The 18975-nt window shown below is 54.1% G+C and overlaps 1 protein-coding gene across 5 annotated transcripts in view; it reads right to left on the reverse strand.

The window, feature by feature from the left end:
- LOC125454089 (fibronectin-like) overlaps positions 1-18975 on the reverse strand; it is an 89714-nt gene that overhangs the window by 16891 nt on the left and 53848 nt on the right. For 3 of the 5 annotated variants that reach the window (XM_048534411.2, XM_048534414.2, XM_048534412.2), the window contains 12 exons: positions 17564-17746; positions 16941-17030; positions 14048-14314; positions 13224-13340; positions 11814-11978; positions 10678-10833; positions 10299-10412; positions 8769-9038; positions 5667-5854; positions 3807-3894; positions 1900-2076; positions 1031-1120 (listed from right to left, as the gene is read on the reverse strand). In XM_048534411.2, coding sequence (XP_048390368.1) covers positions 1031-1120; positions 1900-2076; positions 3807-3894; positions 5667-5854; positions 8769-9038; positions 10299-10412; positions 10678-10833; positions 11814-11978; positions 13224-13340; positions 14048-14314; positions 16941-17030; positions 17564-17746 — 1905 coding nt within the window. The remainder of the gene's footprint in view (positions 1-1030; positions 1121-1899; positions 2077-3806; positions 3895-5666; positions 5855-8768; positions 9039-10298; positions 10413-10677; positions 10834-11813; positions 11979-13223; positions 13341-14047; positions 14315-16940; positions 17031-17563; positions 17747-18975) is intronic. The other 2 variants (XM_048534413.2, XM_048534415.2) reach the window with 1 other exon arrangement.

The raw sequence follows: 18975 nt of genomic DNA on the forward strand, positions 1-18975 counted from the left end.
TGTGTGGAATTTGCACATTAATGCCCTGGGTTTTGTCCAGGTGCCCTGGTTTCCTCCTGCAGTCTGAAGATGTGCAGGTCAGGTGGATTGGACGTGCCAAATTGCCCATGGTGTGCAGGCTGGGTGGGTTAGCCATGGGAAATGCCCGGTGGAGGGCCGGGGGAGGGGGGGGGCGGGGGGTGGCGGTGCGGCATTGAGTCTGCGTGTGAAGTTCTTCAGAGGATCGGTGGTGGACTTGATGGGTTGAGTGCCTGTTTCCGCATGATAGTGATTCTACAATTCTTGACTTTCAAGCTACGAAGACAGCCAACAGACTGAAGGTCCTTCTCAGTGGAGGTTTCCTCATGATAAATGTGCAGTTTGATGGAAACAGCTGAACAAAAGCGGTCCCTGTAGGTAGGTCACGGCCCAACTTACACAGGAGACCACATCTGGAGTACTGTGCACAGTATTGGTCACCTTCCTCACAGAAGTCATCAATGAGAAGGTTTACCAGATTAATTCCCCAAAATAGAGGGGAAAGACCAGACAGGCTAACCTTGTATCCACTTGAGTTTAGCGGTGCTACAGAGATGGCTTGATCAAAACAATATAAGGTGCTGAGAAGGTTTGACTGTGCGCATGTGGATAGGATATTCTGTTTTGTGGGAGAGTCTAGAACTGGCGGGGTGGGGGGGGGGGGGGTCACGGTTTAATACTGCCCACACAAATACGAGACAAAGTGAAAGATATTCCTCAGATAGTCACGAATCTTTGGAACTCTCCTCCTGAGAAATGAGTTGGAATCAGTGTTGAACAGTGACAACAGAGGTAGGCAGATCCTCGGTTAACAAGGCGAAAGGTTAAAGGTCAGCAGGAAAGTAGTGTCATCAGGTCGGGCACAATCACGCAGGATGGCACAGCTGGCTCAAGGGAGGCCTACTTTTGGTCCTGATCAGTGTTTTCACCAGGCATTAGTAACACCCAGAGACTTGATAACAACGCGACAAGGGCCTGGGCATCCCTCTCCAGGAGAGACGGTAACACTTACCAGTCCGAGCTATGACCAAGGAGGGGGGACTGCGAGAGTCGCCATTCAGCGAGTAGATGTTAATGCTGTACTCGGTGCCGGGCAGTAGGCCTGCAAAAGGAGAAAGGGGAGAGAAAGAAAATGTCAGCGTCGCTATTGAAGGGGAAGATGCGCAGCCGGCGCCAGGGGAACCACGGCAAGGAAGGGCCGGCCTAGTTCGATTCAGCACTCACCCTGTGCGAGGCAGGGAGTTTGCACTGAACTGTGGCTCGGCCCCTGACCAGGCCTCAGCTGGGATACCGCAACCATCTCCGACACTGCTCCCCACCCCCGCCATACTTCAGGAAGGAGGTCAAGGCCACAACGACCCAGTGTGGAGGGACCGTAGTCCTGTCGGGATTTTGATGGTTCTCCCTGGGGCAGGAAGTGGGGTTACAGGAAGAGTCGATAAAAGGGTCTGATGACAGCGAGCAACAGGTTCCACTTGGGGGTGAAGGGAGGGGGGTGTTGTCAAGATTCAGGAACGAACAGGCAGCTGAGAACTATGTTTCCAAACACAATGAACTGAGACTGTGGTTGGTCAAAGCCAAAATGAGGAATCGAACAAATACACTTCCCAAGGTGGGGAGGGACTTCCTGCAGGGATTGGGGGGGTTGGTGGTGAGGAAGGGAAAGGGCCAGCTGTGGCCTTTCCATCGAGCTTTTCACATTGCTAGCACAGATGGGCCAAACGGCCTCCCTCTGCACGCTGCGTCCATTCTCTGGTCAATAAGCAGTGAAGCAAGGAGTTGTGGGGGGGGGGGGAGTGATTTGGTACAGTGCGCCAAGTCCCTCAGGGCAGCAAGCAAAGTGGATGTGGGGTCAGGGGGAGGGGAGTCTCTGAGCTCTACCTGTGATGGTGTACGACCTCTGGTTGGGCCCCACAGTCCTCTGTACTGGGCTTTGCCCACCGGTGGGAATGGCGTCGATCTGGAAGCCCGTGACAGTTTCGGCCTTGGTGCGCCACTGCAGGGTGATGCTGGTCTCCGTCACCCCGCTGACACGGATTTTCCGAGGAGAGCCGATGTCTGGCAGGGAGCAGTACAGTTACAACAACAACAACAAGGCGCAGGGCGATGGAGCCTGTCACGCTGCATCAATTCCTCCCAAGGTGCCACACGGAGGTCTGTGAGCCACCACCGCACCCCCCCCCCCCCCCACCAACAAACCAAACCTCCGAGCTTCACCACGAGATGACCCTATAGGGGTTTATAAAATCAAGAGGTGGCATGGATAACGTGAATAGCCATGGTCTTTCTCCCCCAGAGTGGGGGAGTCCAAAACTAGAGGTCACAGGGTTACAGTGAGAGAGGAAAGAGACATAAAAGGGACCTAAGGGGCAATGTTTTCAAGCAGAGGGTGGTGCGTGTATGGAATGAGCTGCCCGAGGAAGTGGTGGAGGCTGGTACAGTTACAGCATTTAAAGGGCATCTGGATGGGTCCATAAATAGAAAGGGTTTGGAAGGAATGGGACAAATGCTGGCATACGGAACTAGGTTAATTTGGTTGGCACGGACAGGTTGGGCCGAAGGGTCTGATTCCGTGCCGTACGTCTCCGTGACTCTACGGCGGAACTGGCGCTTCGGGCAAGAGTAAGGGTTTTAAGCGGAGCCTCAGGCAGCGTACAAAGAGGTGGGGGTGGGAGGCCAAGCGAATGCAGCAGAGCAGATCTCGGGGAGGGTCTTCCGGAACTTGGGCGGGCGAAGGAAATCCGGGGGAAGGAGAGACCAGAGGGGGCCGGAATTGTAAGGGAGAAGGCCGTCTCTGAGGGTTGCGAGACTGCAGCACTTACGGTGACAGGAGGAGTGGGTGGGGGGTGTGGCAGTGGGCACGGATTTGTAAAGAACAGGACTAGAATTTCAGAAAAGGTGGGGTCAGCTAAGCCTACAGCCTCGGTCCGCAGAAACACACAGCCAAAGTATCCCAGCAGCATCTCTGGCGAGAGGTCAACACTTTGGGGCCGACGTGACTTCTTCAGGATTCGAACCGTTGAAATCTTGTCCTTGCAGGCACTCGCTTTTCGTGCCGCTGTTTCAGATCTCCAGCGCTCACAGTATTTCACATCTGCACGTCAGCGTGCGCTGGAATGGGACACGCTCTGACCTGGGTACGAGTGAGGAGGCGGCAAGGAAGAGTTTAGGGAGTGCAGAAAATTTGTAAGGGGGCTGCTGGACAGTGGGAGGCCAGGTCCGGAAGGGGATTAAAACAGCCAAATCAAGAGAGTGAAGAAGACGTGCCTGGGAGGGTTTGAGTTATAAAGAGAGGCTGGGACTACTTTCTCCGCAGTGTGAAAGGTTGAGGGGTCACATAATAGAGGTTTATAAAATCATGAGGAGTATAGATTAGGTGAACAATGAATTTCTTTCCCCCTACGGTGGGGAATTTCAAGACTACTTTTAAGATGAGAGGAAAATGATTTTAAGAACGGCATGAGGGGGAATTTTTTTTTTAAAAAGTGTTTCGTGCGTGGAATGAACTTCCTGAGGAAGTGGTGGATGTGGGTGCAGTTACAGCGTTTAAAAAACATTTAGATAAATAGGTGAACAGGAAAGGTTTGGAGGGATATGGGCCATGCGCAGGCAGGTGGGACTAGTTTACTTTGGGATTATGTTCAGCATAAACCGGTTGGACCGATGGGTCTGTTTCCGCATTGTGTGGCTCTATGACAAGAGGCCGAAATAAGTGACCTTTGGGAGAGTTTCTATGACCGTCAGTGCAGAGGTGCGGCTGGGAATGGGGAGCTTATCAAGCTACTCACCGTCCTGTGTTGCTTTGATGCCTTGCAGAGGCCTGCTGGTCAAGAAATTCTTGATGGCGTACACAAAGATGTTGTACTTAGTTGCAACCTGATTGAGAAAGATTTTGCAGAGATTTTACACAGAATCTATAGCACAGGAACAGACCGTTCGGCCCAACTGGTCTGTACCCATTTCATCCTCCCCTTCATCCCAAAACCATCTTCATCTGCCCCACACGCGCCACTATAGATGCTTTGAATCCTATCTCCCTCCTGAGCCTAAAGGGAGCTACACGATTTACCTCCACCACAGAAGTGGCACAGACTGCTCCTTTCCCGTTTTATCCCGCTCAGCGTCATCTCTCCTGACTTCCTTATTGGATTTATTGGCGGCCATCTGAAGATTTGTGACAACGCACCCACCCTGACCGCCCCCCCCCCCCCAAAAAAAAAGCTTCAGACCGTCACGCTGGCAGTTTTCAATGAAGAGATCGAGGGCAACGTAAGAGGCCAAGGGGAGGGGTCCAAGTGGAGTGGGAATAATGGGAGGTGGGTCACGGGATCAGTGGAATGAGGTGGGGGCGGGGTAGATTTCTGCCTGAAGATGTGAGTGCAGAGACGGAGGCAGAGGAAAAGCAGGGTTACTGGGCTGTACAGGCGGCATTCAGCAAGATGCCACACAAAAGGCTAACACCAAAGAAACATCAGGACTCATGGTGCTGTGTGGCATATTGGCGTGGATTAAAGACTGTCTCATGGGCAGAAGGCAGAAAGAACCAACAGGACACGACAGCTAAGGTGTATTATATCCAGTGTGGCAGAGATTATAAAGTCAGGTGGCTCAATATGCCCAGATGTGTTGTGGTTGGAAATAAAACTGCTAGAAAGGTGGGCAAGAATTCAGCAGGTGGAGGAATGCAGAATTGTCTATGGGGAAAGAAACAGAAACTAAATTAAAACAGATAGTTCTGAATCGCGAGGGTTTGGGAAATGTGGTATACTTGAACCAGCAAAGAGTCGCAGAGTATAAAAATAAGAAGTCTTTCTGTGACTGTGCAGGGCCCTTGAGTGAGGCCACACCTTAGGGACTGGACATTCAGTCTCCTTATTCAAGGAAGGGCAGACTTCCTTTAGTGAGCACTAGGAAACTTCACATTACTGATTCCCAGGATTATCATGAGGACAGACCATGTATTCTAGATCTGAACCTCCCAGAATTCAGAGGAATGGGGGGTGATTTCATTTGAAACCCTCAAACCTCATTTCCTTTAGGCAGAGAGTGGTTCGTGTGTGGAATGAACTTCCAGAGGAAGTGGAGGATGTGGGTACAGCTATAATGTTTAAAAAAAAGACATTTGGATTACTGCATGAATAAAAATGTTTGGAAGGATACGAGCCAAGCGCAGGCAGGTGGGGCTAGTTTAGTTTGGGATTATTGTCGGCATGGACTGGTTGGACCAAAGGGCCTGTTTCCATGCTGTATGATGCTATTAACTGGCCAGGAGCTCAAGTAGGGTGATGCTGGCTAGAAAAATTGAGAACGTGGGGTCAGAAAAAGAGTGGGCCATTCTGAACAGAGATGCAGGCAGCATCCTTCCTTCAGAGGGGATGGGAAACTGTGCAGATCTCTACACCAGATGCCTGTAGACTGTCAGTCATTGAGTACATTGTCAACACCATGTTAGTGCAGACCATGACTCAGTGAAGGATGTGAGGCTAGCTCAGTTCTGATCGTTCTGAACAGCAGAGTGGATTTGATAGCCCATCAGCCTGCTCCTAGCTCTTCTCTTCCTACGTGCCTGCCAAACCTGAGTGGCCTAGCCCCGGTTCTAAGGAATGTCAGTTTGAGACGGGTGCCCATGTTGGGGGAGGCGGTCTCACCATGAGCCCAGAGACGGTGGCGCTGGTGTTGTCCGGTCCCAGATTCAGCTCCTTGCTGGGCCCTGCTTTCTCCCTTGGTTTCACCACCACCCGGTAGCCGGTCAGATCGGCGTCAGGTGCGTGCCAGGCGATGGTCATGCTCGTCGGAGTCACCTGAACAAATTCCAGGTCGGTGGGGGGCGGAATGGCTGCAAGGCGAGGGGGAAAAGTGGCTTAATGGAGGAAAGGGCACTGCATTTGCGCGGTGCCTTATGAAAACTTAGAAGGATTTCCCTTCCCCCAAAAAGAAATGCTGCTTCCCAGCCAACAACACCCTGTAACTGTCATCAATTTGTGCACAGCAAGCTCCCACAAACACAAATGTGATGATGACCGGAAAAACGATGTTTAGTGAAGTTGATTGAGGGACATTGAATAGTAAAGGATGCGAGGTATATCTCCTCCGCCTCTGAAGCAGTGAAATGGGACCTCAAACTGAGGGGGCTGACTGAGATTCTCCCTGCGTCCGCGTGGGTTTCCTCCCACAGTCCAGAGATGTGCAGGTTAGGTAGATCAGCCTTGGTAAACTGCCTACAGTGCCCAGGGATGTGCAGGATAAATGGGTTAGCCAAGGGGAATACAGGGATTGCGTAGTGGGGGTGGATCTGCGTGGGATGCTTTTTGGAGGGTCGGGGTACGGGTTACCAGCCATGGTCACTGACCCCTCCCTGTTCCTCCTGTTCCCTTCACAAATCGGTCACGGGCTGGGGAATGGGCACAGGGCTTGTGGGTATCCACTCTCCCTGTCCAACTGGTCAACAGACACACAGGGAGATAGAGAGACAGAGTCACAGGGAGATAGAGGGACAGATACAAAGGGAGGTAGGGAGAGACAGAAAGAGAGAGAGAGAGTCACAAAGAGATAGAGAACACAGACAGAGAGGGAGACATAAGGAGACAGAGAAAAAGAGAGACAGAAACAGAGAGAGTCACAGAGAGATAGAGAGAGAGAACACAAACAGAGAGGGAGACACAGGGAGAGAGAGAGAGACAGAGAAAGACAGATAGATGCAGAGAGAGAGAAACACAGAGAGAGAGAAAGAGACAGACAAAGGAAGAGAGAAAGAGAGAGAGAGAGAGACAGACAAAGGAAGAAAGAGAGAGAGACAGATAGATACAGAGAGAGAGAGCAACAGAGAGAGAGAGAGACAAACAAAGCAAGAGAGAAGGAGAGAGAGAGAGAAAAAACAGAGAGAGAGAGAGATAAAGGAAGAAAGAGAGAGAGATAGAGAAACAGAGAAAGACAGATAGATAGAGAGAGAGAGACAGACAATGGAAGAGAGAAAGAGAGAGAGAGAGAGAGTAAGCGCTTGTGGGCCAGTCCTTGCCCTTGTAGTTCTCCTTGAGCTGTTGAACAATGCCCCGATGGGAGCTCGGGTTACAGGTTGGTGCCCAGGTCTCAGTCCCACACAGAGAGGCTGACATCGGGAGGTTCGGGGCGGGGGGAGGAGTTGGAGGGGTAGTCAACAAGGCAGCGGTGGAGTATTCGTCTCTTGTTGTACTGAGCCCACCTTCAGGGGCCTGGGTAAGCGGTTCAGAATCCGACAGGTTCAAAACATCACCTTGAGGATCAATCTGAGAAGGATCAATCAGAAAAAGGGAAGGCGAATAGTTAGCATCAGAGGCTGCTGTTGGATTGCTGCTAATATCCTCACAGGGTCACAAATGCCCCTTTAGGGAAGTGAATCTATTGCCCCTGACCCAGTCCTGGCCAATATCGGTGCACTTCCATGGGAACTGGAAAGGGTAGCAATTGCAATTGTTAGCCATCCCTAATTGCCCTTGAGCCCAGGGGCTTCCTAGGGTCATTTCAGAGGACAATTGCAAGTCAACCACACTTGGAGTCACATGTAGGCCAGAGCAGATAAGGATGACAGATTTTCTTCCCTAAAGCACATTGGTGAGCCAGATGAGTTTTTACAACAATTGGGAATAATTTCACCGTCACCATCACCACAGCCGGTTTTTCATTCCGGAATAATTAACTGAATTTACTTCCACCCCCTGCTGGAACAGGATCGTAGAATCCCTACAGAGTGGAAGCAGGCGATTTGGCCACACTGATCCTCTGAAGAACATCTCACTCAGAATCCTCCCCCTACCTCCCCACCCCTATCACTGTAACCCTGCATTCCCAATGGCTTACCCACCTGGCCTGCACATCCCTGGACAATATGGGGCAATTTAGCATGGCCAATCCACCTGACCTGCACATCCTTGGACTGTGGGAGGAAACCAGAGCACCCGGAGGAAACCCACACAGACACGGGGAGAGTGCTAACCAGCGAGCCACCGTGCCATCCCCTTTGGTGAACCCATGTCTCCAGAACATGATCCTGGGCGTAAGGGTGGCTCAGTGGTTAGCACTGCTGCCTCACAGCACCAGGGACTGGGTTTGATTCCACCCTCGGGTGACTGTGTGGAGTTTGCACATTCTCCCCATGTCAGCGTGGGTTTTCTCAGGGTGCTCCGGTTTTCTCGCACAATCCAACGGTGTGTGGGTTAGGTGGATTGGCCATGCTAAGTTGCCGGAGTGACCCGGGGGGGGTAGGTTAGGTGGATTATAACTGTGGGAAATGCAGGGGTACAGGGAAAGGGTAGATGGATGGGTCTGGGTGGGACGCCCTTCAGAGGGTCATTGTGGACTTGTTGGGCCCAACGGGACTCCGTGAACCGGCCTGCCAGTGACACGGCACCCACTAGGCCACAACCTTCCACAGCCCCATGTCGACATGGCCGACCCACAAAGTACGCGAGAAAACCTGTCTTCAGATCAAATCACATGACAGGCTCGGGGGTGGCGTGAAGCTCCTGGAGTTAAGACGAGCAACAATAGCCGGAAGTGACCAGAAACGCGAAACGACAGCGGAGTCTCTCGATGGCAGCGGGATGATTAATCAAGCAAGCGAGAGGTCCACAAGCACAAAGCCGGTCGGGGTTCACTTACAGCAGCATGGGCCCCCTCCGCCCCGTTGTCAGCGGGCGGGTGTCGTTACTCTCCAAAATGTTCTGTCGCGGTGAGGTGGTGGGGGCAGTTTTGGGGGTGGTGGTGAAGTCCCTTACCTGTGCTCTGGGTGCCTATCAGAGGAGTGCTCTCCTGGTCATCATACAGGGCATACACCTGCACTGTGTACTCAGTGCCAGGCCTCAGGCCCACCAGCTCGGCGGTATCGTCCTCAGAGTGGGGGCTGGGCAGCAGCTCTTGGACCCCGTCCTCGGGGCTGGAGTAGATCACTCTGTAGGCCGTGACCTGACCCTCGGGGCTCTCCCAGGCCAACCGGATGGAGTCTACCTTAACGTCTGTGAAGGTCAGCCCCTTTGGGCGGTCGATGGCTGCCGGGGTAGAGTGGTGGGGGGGTGGGGCAAAGAGGGTCAGGGAGCGTTGCAGCAACACACAAAGACAGTGACGAGGACAACGACACAACGAGACAGAGAAAAAAAAAGTAGTTAAGCGTTTCCTCCCGAGTGGCTGCTTCCAGTCCCCGGGGAGGGGCAAAGTGGGTGCCCGGGAATGGTTTGGCATGGCGCTGACAGATCAGGCAGGGCATGGGGCAGCTCAACGGCACACCGAGTGGGAAGGCCCGAGGTGGGTGCTTTGCAATCATGGGCGGCTCTCCACGGAAACCGTTCCCGCACTTCTTTTTTTCCTTCCCCACACCACCCCTCAGCCCCTCTTGGCAAAGCGTTAGCATCGCAGGATGGCCCATCTGCTGGGTCCCACAGCCTCGAGAGGACCGACAAATGTAGCAATTCCACACGGTGAGGCGTTCCGGTACAGCGAACTGTACCCGGCTCACCGCGCTCCAGGCGGCTCTAGCCTATCGATGGAAAGCGAAACCATTCGTTTTCCATTCCGCTCAGCTGGGTCAGCAGACGCTGGGATGTGGCAGAGAGCAGGGGGTCAGGAGCAACGCTGAGGGAGAAGGCTTCATCTGCACAAAGCAAATCAGCAAGAGGATTCAATCTCTTAAAGACTACGCTAAAGCACGCCTGGGATTTTGAGCTTCGAAGGCTTGCCAATCATGACCGGGCTTCCTTCCCAAATGCAAGGTTCAAACAAGCGAGGAACGGCCTCCCGAGATTGTCGGCCAACAATTCCGGAAGAGGGCTGAGGCCAGTGTCAATACTGACGAGCAAGGGGGCTGTGCTGTCAAAAGATCAGCACTGCAGGCCCCATGTTCTCTTGGGAATGGCTCCTTGTCCACCACCCCTTCCACACCAATCCCATCGCAGCCATTCGGATCACGGCCAGGCCTGCGCAAGGCCGAACACAGGGCAGGGCCTGTCAAAAGCGGCCTGCCAAATGGCTGGACAGGCCTCAATTCTCGGTAAGGTGGCTTACCAGCGCCGTGATTAGGCCTCAAGCACTTGCCGGGCTGACTCTGGAGAGTGCAGGACAGGCCCTGAAGCCTATCGGCCGTTTCGGGAAAGTGAGGGGGGGGAGAAAAACAACACGACGCGACACACAATTCCCTCACTGCGCCCAGGCTCTTCTCAAACCAGAGTGGGCAGGGCGTGTCCCCGGCAACGCAGACAGCGAGTTTGATCACAGCACAGGTCTGATGCTGCCCGCGCCCCACGCAAGACACCTACTGGTGGCTGCCGTTTCAGTGAGTGGCGCACTCTCTCCATGTTCTCCCTGGGCATACACGCTGACCATGTACTCCACCGTTGGCAGCAGGCCCTCAATGGTCAGGTGAGTCTGACCTGCAAGAAAAGAAAGAGACAACACGAAGGCGTCAGCGGCCACGCTGCTCGAAGCATACCAGGGAGGGCACCCTCCCTGCAACGGCCGTGCCCTCTCCCTTTCCAAAGGCTCGGTTCGCCCCGGGGTCAAAGAGCAGGAGAAAACAGGTTGCCTTCTCCAGGACGAGGTCTCAATGAGCAGGAGTGACGCTAAGTCGTTGCCAGGTCACCAACCGACCCCGTTAGCCCTGATCATGCGTCGGAACCGGTGCCTCTGCAGACTGACCTGCCGGGACAGTGTGAGATGTTACAGGGCCGAGGCCATCCTTCGGGGCGCTGGTGACTCTGTAGCCGGTCACCGGGGCGACGGGGGGCTTCCAGCTGATGGTCAGGCTGTTGTCGTGCACCTCCTTCACCTTCAACGAAGTGGGCATGTCGATCTCTGGAAGACAGGGTGGAGAAAAGGCAGGGGGTTGGGGGTGACGCAAAGAGAGACAGAAAGTGAGGCGGGGAGAGAGAGAGAGAGAGAGAGAGAGAGAAAAAATGGGAGACGGTGGGGGAGGGAAAACAATGAAAATGGTGGAGGCTGCCATCAGAAAAGGCCTGCGAGCAAATTTTACCTGTCCTGCCCGCGCGCTGGCTGCCCACGAGAGACCAGGTTTGCCCCCCTACCAACTCACCAATCAACTCCCCTACCCCCCTCCCAGCACCCCCAACCACAACCTGCCCTAGAGACTGCCCGTGGTATTAAACATTGGGTCCTTGCGCCCGCCCCCCCCCACCCCGCCGTCCCTCCCGAGGGCCTTCCCATGAACCCGCCGTGCGACGCTGCGATTCCCACATACACCACCACCACCCCTATCCTGTGACCCATACGGTCAGACGTCCCATCCCTCCTATGACCCCAGGGCGGCAACACACACCTGTGACTCCCTCCCCGCGTTGGCATTCCTGGGGAGGTCATTTCCTCCAGCCGGGTGAGCTTCAGCCCGGGTGTCACTGGATGCGAGGAAAACGCGTTACCCACGTGCGCACCATGTGCCATTGTGTTGCCAGAATGTATTCATTCAAGATGGTCGACGAGGCCCGGCAAAGGGACGGGAACTTTGCCAACCCGTGGGTTTTTATTTTTTGTTTTCATTACATGTTTGGTTTCGTCACGGCCCAGAACGTGTGACCCCAGAAGCATGGAGGAGCCAGATCGGCTGGTTTTATTGACCTCAGGAAGTCAGGAAAATACTTCCGAGAGAAGATAACTGGGGCCACGGGGCAGGTGGTCAGCTCACCCTTTGTAGAGAGGTGCAGCTGACGAACAAGCCTCGCTGACGCTGTCTCTCTCTCTCTCTCTCTCTCTGTGCTCCTTTCAAAACCCCCTGGACGCGGCCCAAGCCCTTGAACTCTGACCCCTCGCGCCATGCTTACCTGTCCTCTCAGAGCCCACAACCGGCTTGCTGGTCGCCGGGCTGTCTCCGCGGCCAGTTACAGCATAGACAGTCACCGTGTACTCGGTGCCCGGGCGCAGGCCGTAGATGGTGGCAGTGGACTGAGACCCCTGTGCAGTAATCTCCTTCACTGGTCCACGGCCTCCTGTGCCAGAGCGGGGAGTAGTGGGGTGGGGGGGAGGGTTAACAAGAAAAGTACATGCGGGTCACCGAGTGCCACAGGATAACTACATTATGGTACACATGGGGGGCATGCTGCATTGGCGCATTCACTCCACTCAAAATCCCTTTTCTACACCCCCCAACCCCCCAGAAGTAAACACAAGGGTCAAGCATCAACCACAAAGATTGGGGAGTTGGGGGGCACCAACTCCTGGTGTGCCAGCTGCATGTCGATCAGGGACGCTCAGCGGGCCTCCGGGGCGGGAAGCAGGCTCGCTGCGTACAAGGAGCCTGAGGCCTGCTTTGAGCCTACATTTCCCCCCCATCCCGGTTCGCCTGCAAGAGAAGGCAGCAGCACTACAACACAGGCCCCAGTTTCTTCAGCCAACCCAAGGGGGACTCGAATTTCATTACCCAATCTTTCATAAAATGCCCAGCTTCTCACATTTTTAGCAGCCCCGGGGGTAACCTTATTGAGGTTCATAAAATCACGAGGGGCGTCGACAGGATGAACAGTTAGGGTCTTTTTCCTAGGATAGGGAAGTCCGAAACCCAAGGGCATCGGCTTAAGGTGAGAGAGCGAAAGGTTTAAAAGGGACCTGAGAGGCAACAGTTTCACACAGAGGGTGGCACGTGTGTGGAACGGACCGACAGAGGACAAGGCAGAGGCAGGCTCAATTCCAACATTTCAAATACATTTGGACAGGGACACGGATAGGAAAGGTTTCAGATGGAAATGGGCCAAACACAAAAACGAGACTAGTCCAGTTTGGGACAGCAAGAACTGCCGATGCTGGAATCTGAGATAACACACAGTGTGGAGCTGGAGGGACACAGCAGGCCAGGCAGCATCAGGGGAGCAGGAACGTTGACATTTTCGAGCCGGGGCCCTTCTGAAGGCATTTCTGGAACGTTACAGATTACTGTGTTATCTCTAGCTCAGTTTGGGAAACCTGGTCGGCACGGGCAAGTTGGGCCGAATGGCTTCTTCCCGTGCCATACGGCCTGATGAGTCTACATCTGGACTGCCATCTCTCACTCTCAAATGTAGCCTGTGTAGGGTGAGATGTCCAGATCAGAACTGCCAGCTTTAACAAGGAAAGTACCAGGTCAATGCTGAGCTGGATCCTTTTGCAATGGCTGGAAGTCCCCACGTCCACAGCTTTCCCCAGATGGCCACGCTCCCTCGCACAGTGATTAGACAGAGGCGGCAGGTCTAGGCACGTACCTGACTCTCCGAAAGTAATACGGTAGAATTTAACAGTCATGGATGGCGGCTTCCAGCTGATGGTAAGGCTCTTGGGCGTGGAACGGGTAAATTCCAGGTCAGTCAGAGCATCAGAGACTGGAGAAAGAAGTGGCTCGCATTAAAGCATGAGGCACAGTGGGGTGAGGGGCCTGTGAGCCTGGCCCCTACCTCACGAGACAGAACACTTGTCTAACCCCGCAGCGGCCCCCTCCCCTTCCCTCTCACAGCCATACTGTTTGGGAAGGCAAAAGACAAAAATTACTGGAAAACAATCTCCAGGACAGCCTTGGTCTGACCACCCTCGAGCCCAGTCAGCGTTGGCTCATTGGACGCTGGGGGGCAACTGAATCCATTTTGATTGCATTTGGTCACTCCAGTCTGCTGCCGCCATCATGCCTGCAGGCCGCTGGAGGGAGGGCGATCCGCAATGGGAACGTCGGGACCGTTATACGGTGCAAACGAAGGGCTGCAGGATGGGCGCCGAGCTCTGGTATCGTCTCTCTCTGCAACGGCCACTCACTTCAAGAAGCATCAGCGCCGAAAACAGTTCTCGTGCAGCCCAGTTTGGGCGCTGACCCTCGGCCTGAACCCGACCCACCACTGCCCCCAAACCCTTCAGCCTCCCTTCCAGCGGGTGCTGCTGGGCATAGGGCAGCTTCCCGCAACCACCAACGCAACCCCGCCCCCCCCCCCCATCACCCATCCCCCACCAAACGCCTGACCCACCCGCCGGCGCAGGCCAGCGCCCGGGAAGTCAGGCCCGGCCATGCGGCCACAAGGGGCCTCACACCGCCCCGGCTTACTTGTGGACTGCTGGCCGACCAGGGGCAGGCTCTCCTGCCGGCCATCGTAGGCGTAGATGCTGACGACGTACTCCGAGCCCGGGGCCAGGTTGGTGAGCAGCAGGGAGGTGCGGGAGGCCGGAACCCGCTCGTCCCTGGCCCTGGTGCTGCCCTCGAGCTGATGCCGCACCCGGTAGCTGGTGACGCGGGCTTTCGGGGGCAGCCAGTGCACGGTGAAAGATGTGGTCGCCACACCGGAGAAGTCGATGCCAGTTGGGGAGTCGATGCCTGAGTTTGCGGAAGGGAGCAGGCACGGGGGTGTTGGGGACAGGTGGGCGGGGTGGGAAGAAACATGTCAAAAAGGCTCTTGTGCTTCGCCGCGGAACCCGGCACGACCTCACGCCACCCCGAGGCCCCACTCCCACCCAACCCCGGCCGCCAACCCGCGTGCCACCGCCGCACCACCGTAACCCGGCCGATTGGCTTTCTGAGCGTTGGGAGAAAATATGAGGCCAGGCAGATCTCGCTTCCCCACACCAACTCTTATGCACCCGCGCCCCCCCACCCCCAACCCACCAAGGTGACTCATCGTCATTTCGGATCAGAGAGGCCAGGGGGCCATGAGGTTGGGTGTCATTTTCTGCCATTCAATTCAGTCAAAAAGAAATAGTTCACTCTCTGTGTTCAATTGAGGGGGGGGGGTGGGGGGTGGGGGGAGAGAGAGAGAGAGAGGAGGGGGGAAGAGAGAGAGAGAGTGAGAGAGAGAGAGAAAAACGGCCAGGAAATCCAAGTTTGTGAGCTTCAGTCACTTGAACCTAGAGAAGGGGAGCATCGCACGCTCCGTTTTGAATCATGCGACTAACTCCTTTCGCTCCCCATGGTCCCAGTTCATGGAGAGTGTGCCCCTCTAAGGTGGGTGCTCGTTGGCACCACATGTTGCATGGTCACTGCCCCAGGGAGGCAATAGCCTACCGGTTTTACCGCTGGGTTACTGATTCAGAGACCCGGGTAATGTTCTGAGGACCCAGGCACGAAGACTAAAGTTGCAGATTTGAATTCAACAGAAAAATCTGGAACTCAAAAGATTTTAAGCGAATCCATTGCCGATTGTCGGGAAAAACCCATCCGGTTCGCCCATGCCCTTCAGGGAAGGGAACTGTCATCCTCAACTGGTCTGGCCTACATGTGACCCACCCCAAACCCCAGGCCCGCAACAACATGGCTGACTCTCAACTGCCCTCTGGGTAATTAGGGATGGACCCACATCCCGTGAATGAACATTTGAGAAACAAAACAATGGATAACAGTTCAGAGTGGCTACAAAACAAAATTAAAACCAATCCGTCCAGTCCTGAGACTTCGCAATGATTTGCATGGAGCACTGCTGCGAGTCTCGGATTACAGGAGTCCCTCCCTTGTCTGCTCGAAAGCACTGGCCTGGTGGGAGTTATTCAGGACAGGTTCAGTGGGGGGCGCCAACGATTGACTCAGAGCGAGCGACAGATCAATCTCAGGAACACCTCCAGCTTGGCTTGTTCTTGGGCAAAAGGCAGTCTGCATTACAAGGCCTGTCCCACCCAGTATCCTCACCCGAGTGGAATTAAGTGCTCTCAGCGGGTGAGCGAAGCAGAACAAAAAGTCTCTCACTGCCTCTGGCAGCAGTACCATAAAGTCAGTTCACCTGCTCCAGTCTCTCCAAACTGCCAAAAGAAATGGGGCACGCACTAGAAGATGCGCAGGAAACACATGGTTGGAGTTTATTACGACAGTCAGGAAACCTGAACACACTGGGGCTCTTTTTTCCTTGAAAAGAAGGCAGACGATGGATAAAGAGGGCTTCAAAGCTGAAAGGATGTAGGATCCCTGCAGTGCAAAAGCTGTTCGTTCAGCCCATTGAGACCACACCGACCCTCTAAACAGCATCCCACTCAGACCCACCATATCCCTTGCACTCCCCGTGTCTAATGGACCGAATGCACACATACCTGAACACTATGGGTAATTTCGAGTGGCCAATCCACCTAGCCTGCACACCTTCGGGACTGTGAGAGGGAAACCGGAGCACCCGGAGGAAACCCACGCAGACACGGGGAGAATGTGCAAACTCCGCGTGGACAGAGTGCACAGTTCTACTTGTGGCTGTTCCAAAATCAAGGGCACCGACAGTAGACACTGCACAGCAAATTGAACGGGCAGAGCTTCTTCACCCAGGGAACCTTGTGAGAATGTGGAGTTTGCGGACTTGTGAGAATGTGGAGTTTGCGGGCACAGAGCTCTGGGGGTGAAAAGCGTGTAGAAGAGGAGTGAAGGAGAACGGGAGAGGGTTAGTTCGCCTGAGCTGGTATTGTCACTGGGCTAACAATACAGGGCTAAAGCCGACTAACAGGAGCTGGTGGGATTTAAATTCAATCAACAAACCTGGAGTTGAAAGCTGATCTCTGTAATGGTAAGCACAAAACTCCTCAAAACAAAAACTCCCATTGGGTTTGCTAACGTCCTCTAGGGAAGGAAACCTGTCACTGTCATCAGGTCTGGCCTACGTCCAACTCTGGAAACCAACTGGCCTCAGAAATGGCCGAGCTCAGTCACTCAGTTCCGAAGGGACGAGGTGGAAATGCTGGCTTTCAGTCTCAGCCGCTCTCTGGAGGGGATGTTTCCACTTTGCCCCCGTCAAACAGCAGAGCTCTGGCTCCCCTGGGGTCTGGATTCCCCCTCTACTCATTCGGTTACCTTAAAATACCACAATATCTCACCCACATTCTTCCAAACTCTTCCCACTGGGGGTGCAGATGGGCTGCTCCAGTTAAAGTGAACCCAACGCCCACTGGGTTGAGGCACCGCAAGTCTCCCCACTCCCACAAACCCAGTGGCTGCAGCATGCCCAGGACTCCGCTCAGGCCCCCTGACAAGTTACCTGTTCGCTGAGTGCCACTCAGTGGAGCGCTCTCTCTCTCGTCAATCACACAGTACACCTGCACCAGGTACTCTGTGCCAGGCTGGAGCCCTGAGGAACAGTCAATAGCTTCAGGTTATATCAAAATGCAGGCAACCCCACCACCACGACCACCACCACCACACCCCCACCCACCCAACATATCAAATGATTTTTTTACAAAACAACAAAGGATCATTCACATCCGGGCTGACCCTCGCAATGTCCCTGGATTGTGAGAGAGAGAGGGGAAGAGAAAAGGAGAAAGACAGAGATATAGAGAGAAAGGGGAAAGAGGGACAGAGAAAGACAGAGAGAGAGAAAGAGAGTGAGATAGAGAACTTAGGAGAAAGATAGAGAGAAAGGAAGAAATAGAAAGAAGGAAAGAGAGATAGAGATGGGAGAAGAGAAAGGGAGAGAAATAGAAAAGAATAGAGAGAAATAAAGGGAGAGCAACAGAGAGAAATGGGGAAATGGTGATAAAGGGAAAGAGACGGAGAGAAAGAGACAGAGATAGAAAAAAAGATAAATACAAAGAAAGGGAGAAGAGATTGAGACACAGACACATCTACATAAGCATGGACATCTATACACAGTAATCTTACCTGTCAGTATCACCATGCTGTTAGAAGGGGTGATGGTCAGGTCAGTCGACCCCTCCTCATCTCCCACGGGTCGGTAGCGCACCAGGAAGTTGCTGAGGTCGATGGAGGGAGGGGGTGACCAGCTGACTCTCATGGTGTCTGCCCCCACATGGGTGAAGCGCAGGTTGGTGGGGGGTGGCACCGCTAGAGGGGGCAACCAGAAGATGTGAGTCACCGGCAGTTCCTGGACTGAACTGAATGGCGGGACTGCACAAACACAGACCCACTGAGCTAAAATAGTTGTATATACACGTGCACATGTGTGCACATGCGTGCATGCACACAAATGCATGCAAACACACATGCACGAACACACATACACGCATAAACACGTACACACACGTGCACGCACACACAGACACGCACGCACAGACATGCACACACACAGACACGCACGCACACACACAGACACGCGCGCACACACACAGACACACACTCACACACACAGACACGCGCACACACATTCAACTCCTACAAGTTCACCTTCCACCCCAATTGCCCGTTCCCACCACATCCCTACATTTTCCTACTCCATGCAGTGAGCTCCCTCCTCCTCCCTGCTCCACCCCACACCCATCCTCCTGACTGGAATTGCTGAATTAACAGGAAGATCACACAAAGATTCCAGTCTTCCTCAATTCAACATCTTCACTTGGCAGCAGCCCAACTCATCCCCATCTACCCTGGTGTGTTAAAAGAAATGGGGTGGGGGGAGGGAGCGAGCAAGGGCCTGTTTTACACAGCGCAATGCGCCAGCTCATGGACACCCCAAAGCGCTGTGTCCAATTTGACAGTTCCTGTGGCAATATAGGCAACAACGACTGAACTGGCAAAGCCCGGCTTTGCCCAGGGAGACAAATTCCAGATCCCCACCACCTCTGCCGTGAGGAAAGTCTTCCTGACATCATCTCCCTCGCACCCCTCACACCCGCCTCTGGACTGAAAGTTCTGCAATCTGTTCCGGGCAGCCATCATGGATACCCTCCCAGCATGCATCACACCAGCCCCCCCAACGCCCCCATCCCCACCCCACAGACATCAATAATCACATGTTCTACCCATCACGTGCCATTCTTGAGAGTGAGGTGGGATGGGACAAGAACGGGGAACTGACGTAGGGGAATTGTAGAAAAAGGGGCTGTAAAGAGAGGGTGGGTGGGGACAGCAGGTGTTGGAGAGAGATGGGGGTGAAGGGACAAGCAGGTGAAGAGACAAGGTGGTGAAGGGGTAATGAAGAGAGAGGGGTGAAGGGAGAGGACATGAAGATATGGTGAGGTGAGGACAGAGGGGGGTAAAAGGGGCCTGAAGAGAGAGCGGCTTTAAGTGAAAGAGGGATGCAGGTGGTGGAGAGAGAGAGGGGTGAGGAGAGAGAG

The sequence above is a fragment of the Stegostoma tigrinum genome, chromosome 7, assembly GCF_030684315.1.
Source record: "Stegostoma tigrinum isolate sSteTig4 chromosome 7, sSteTig4.hap1, whole genome shotgun sequence".
Taxonomy (NCBI): Eukaryota; Metazoa; Chordata; class Chondrichthyes; order Orectolobiformes; family Stegostomatidae; genus Stegostoma; species Stegostoma tigrinum.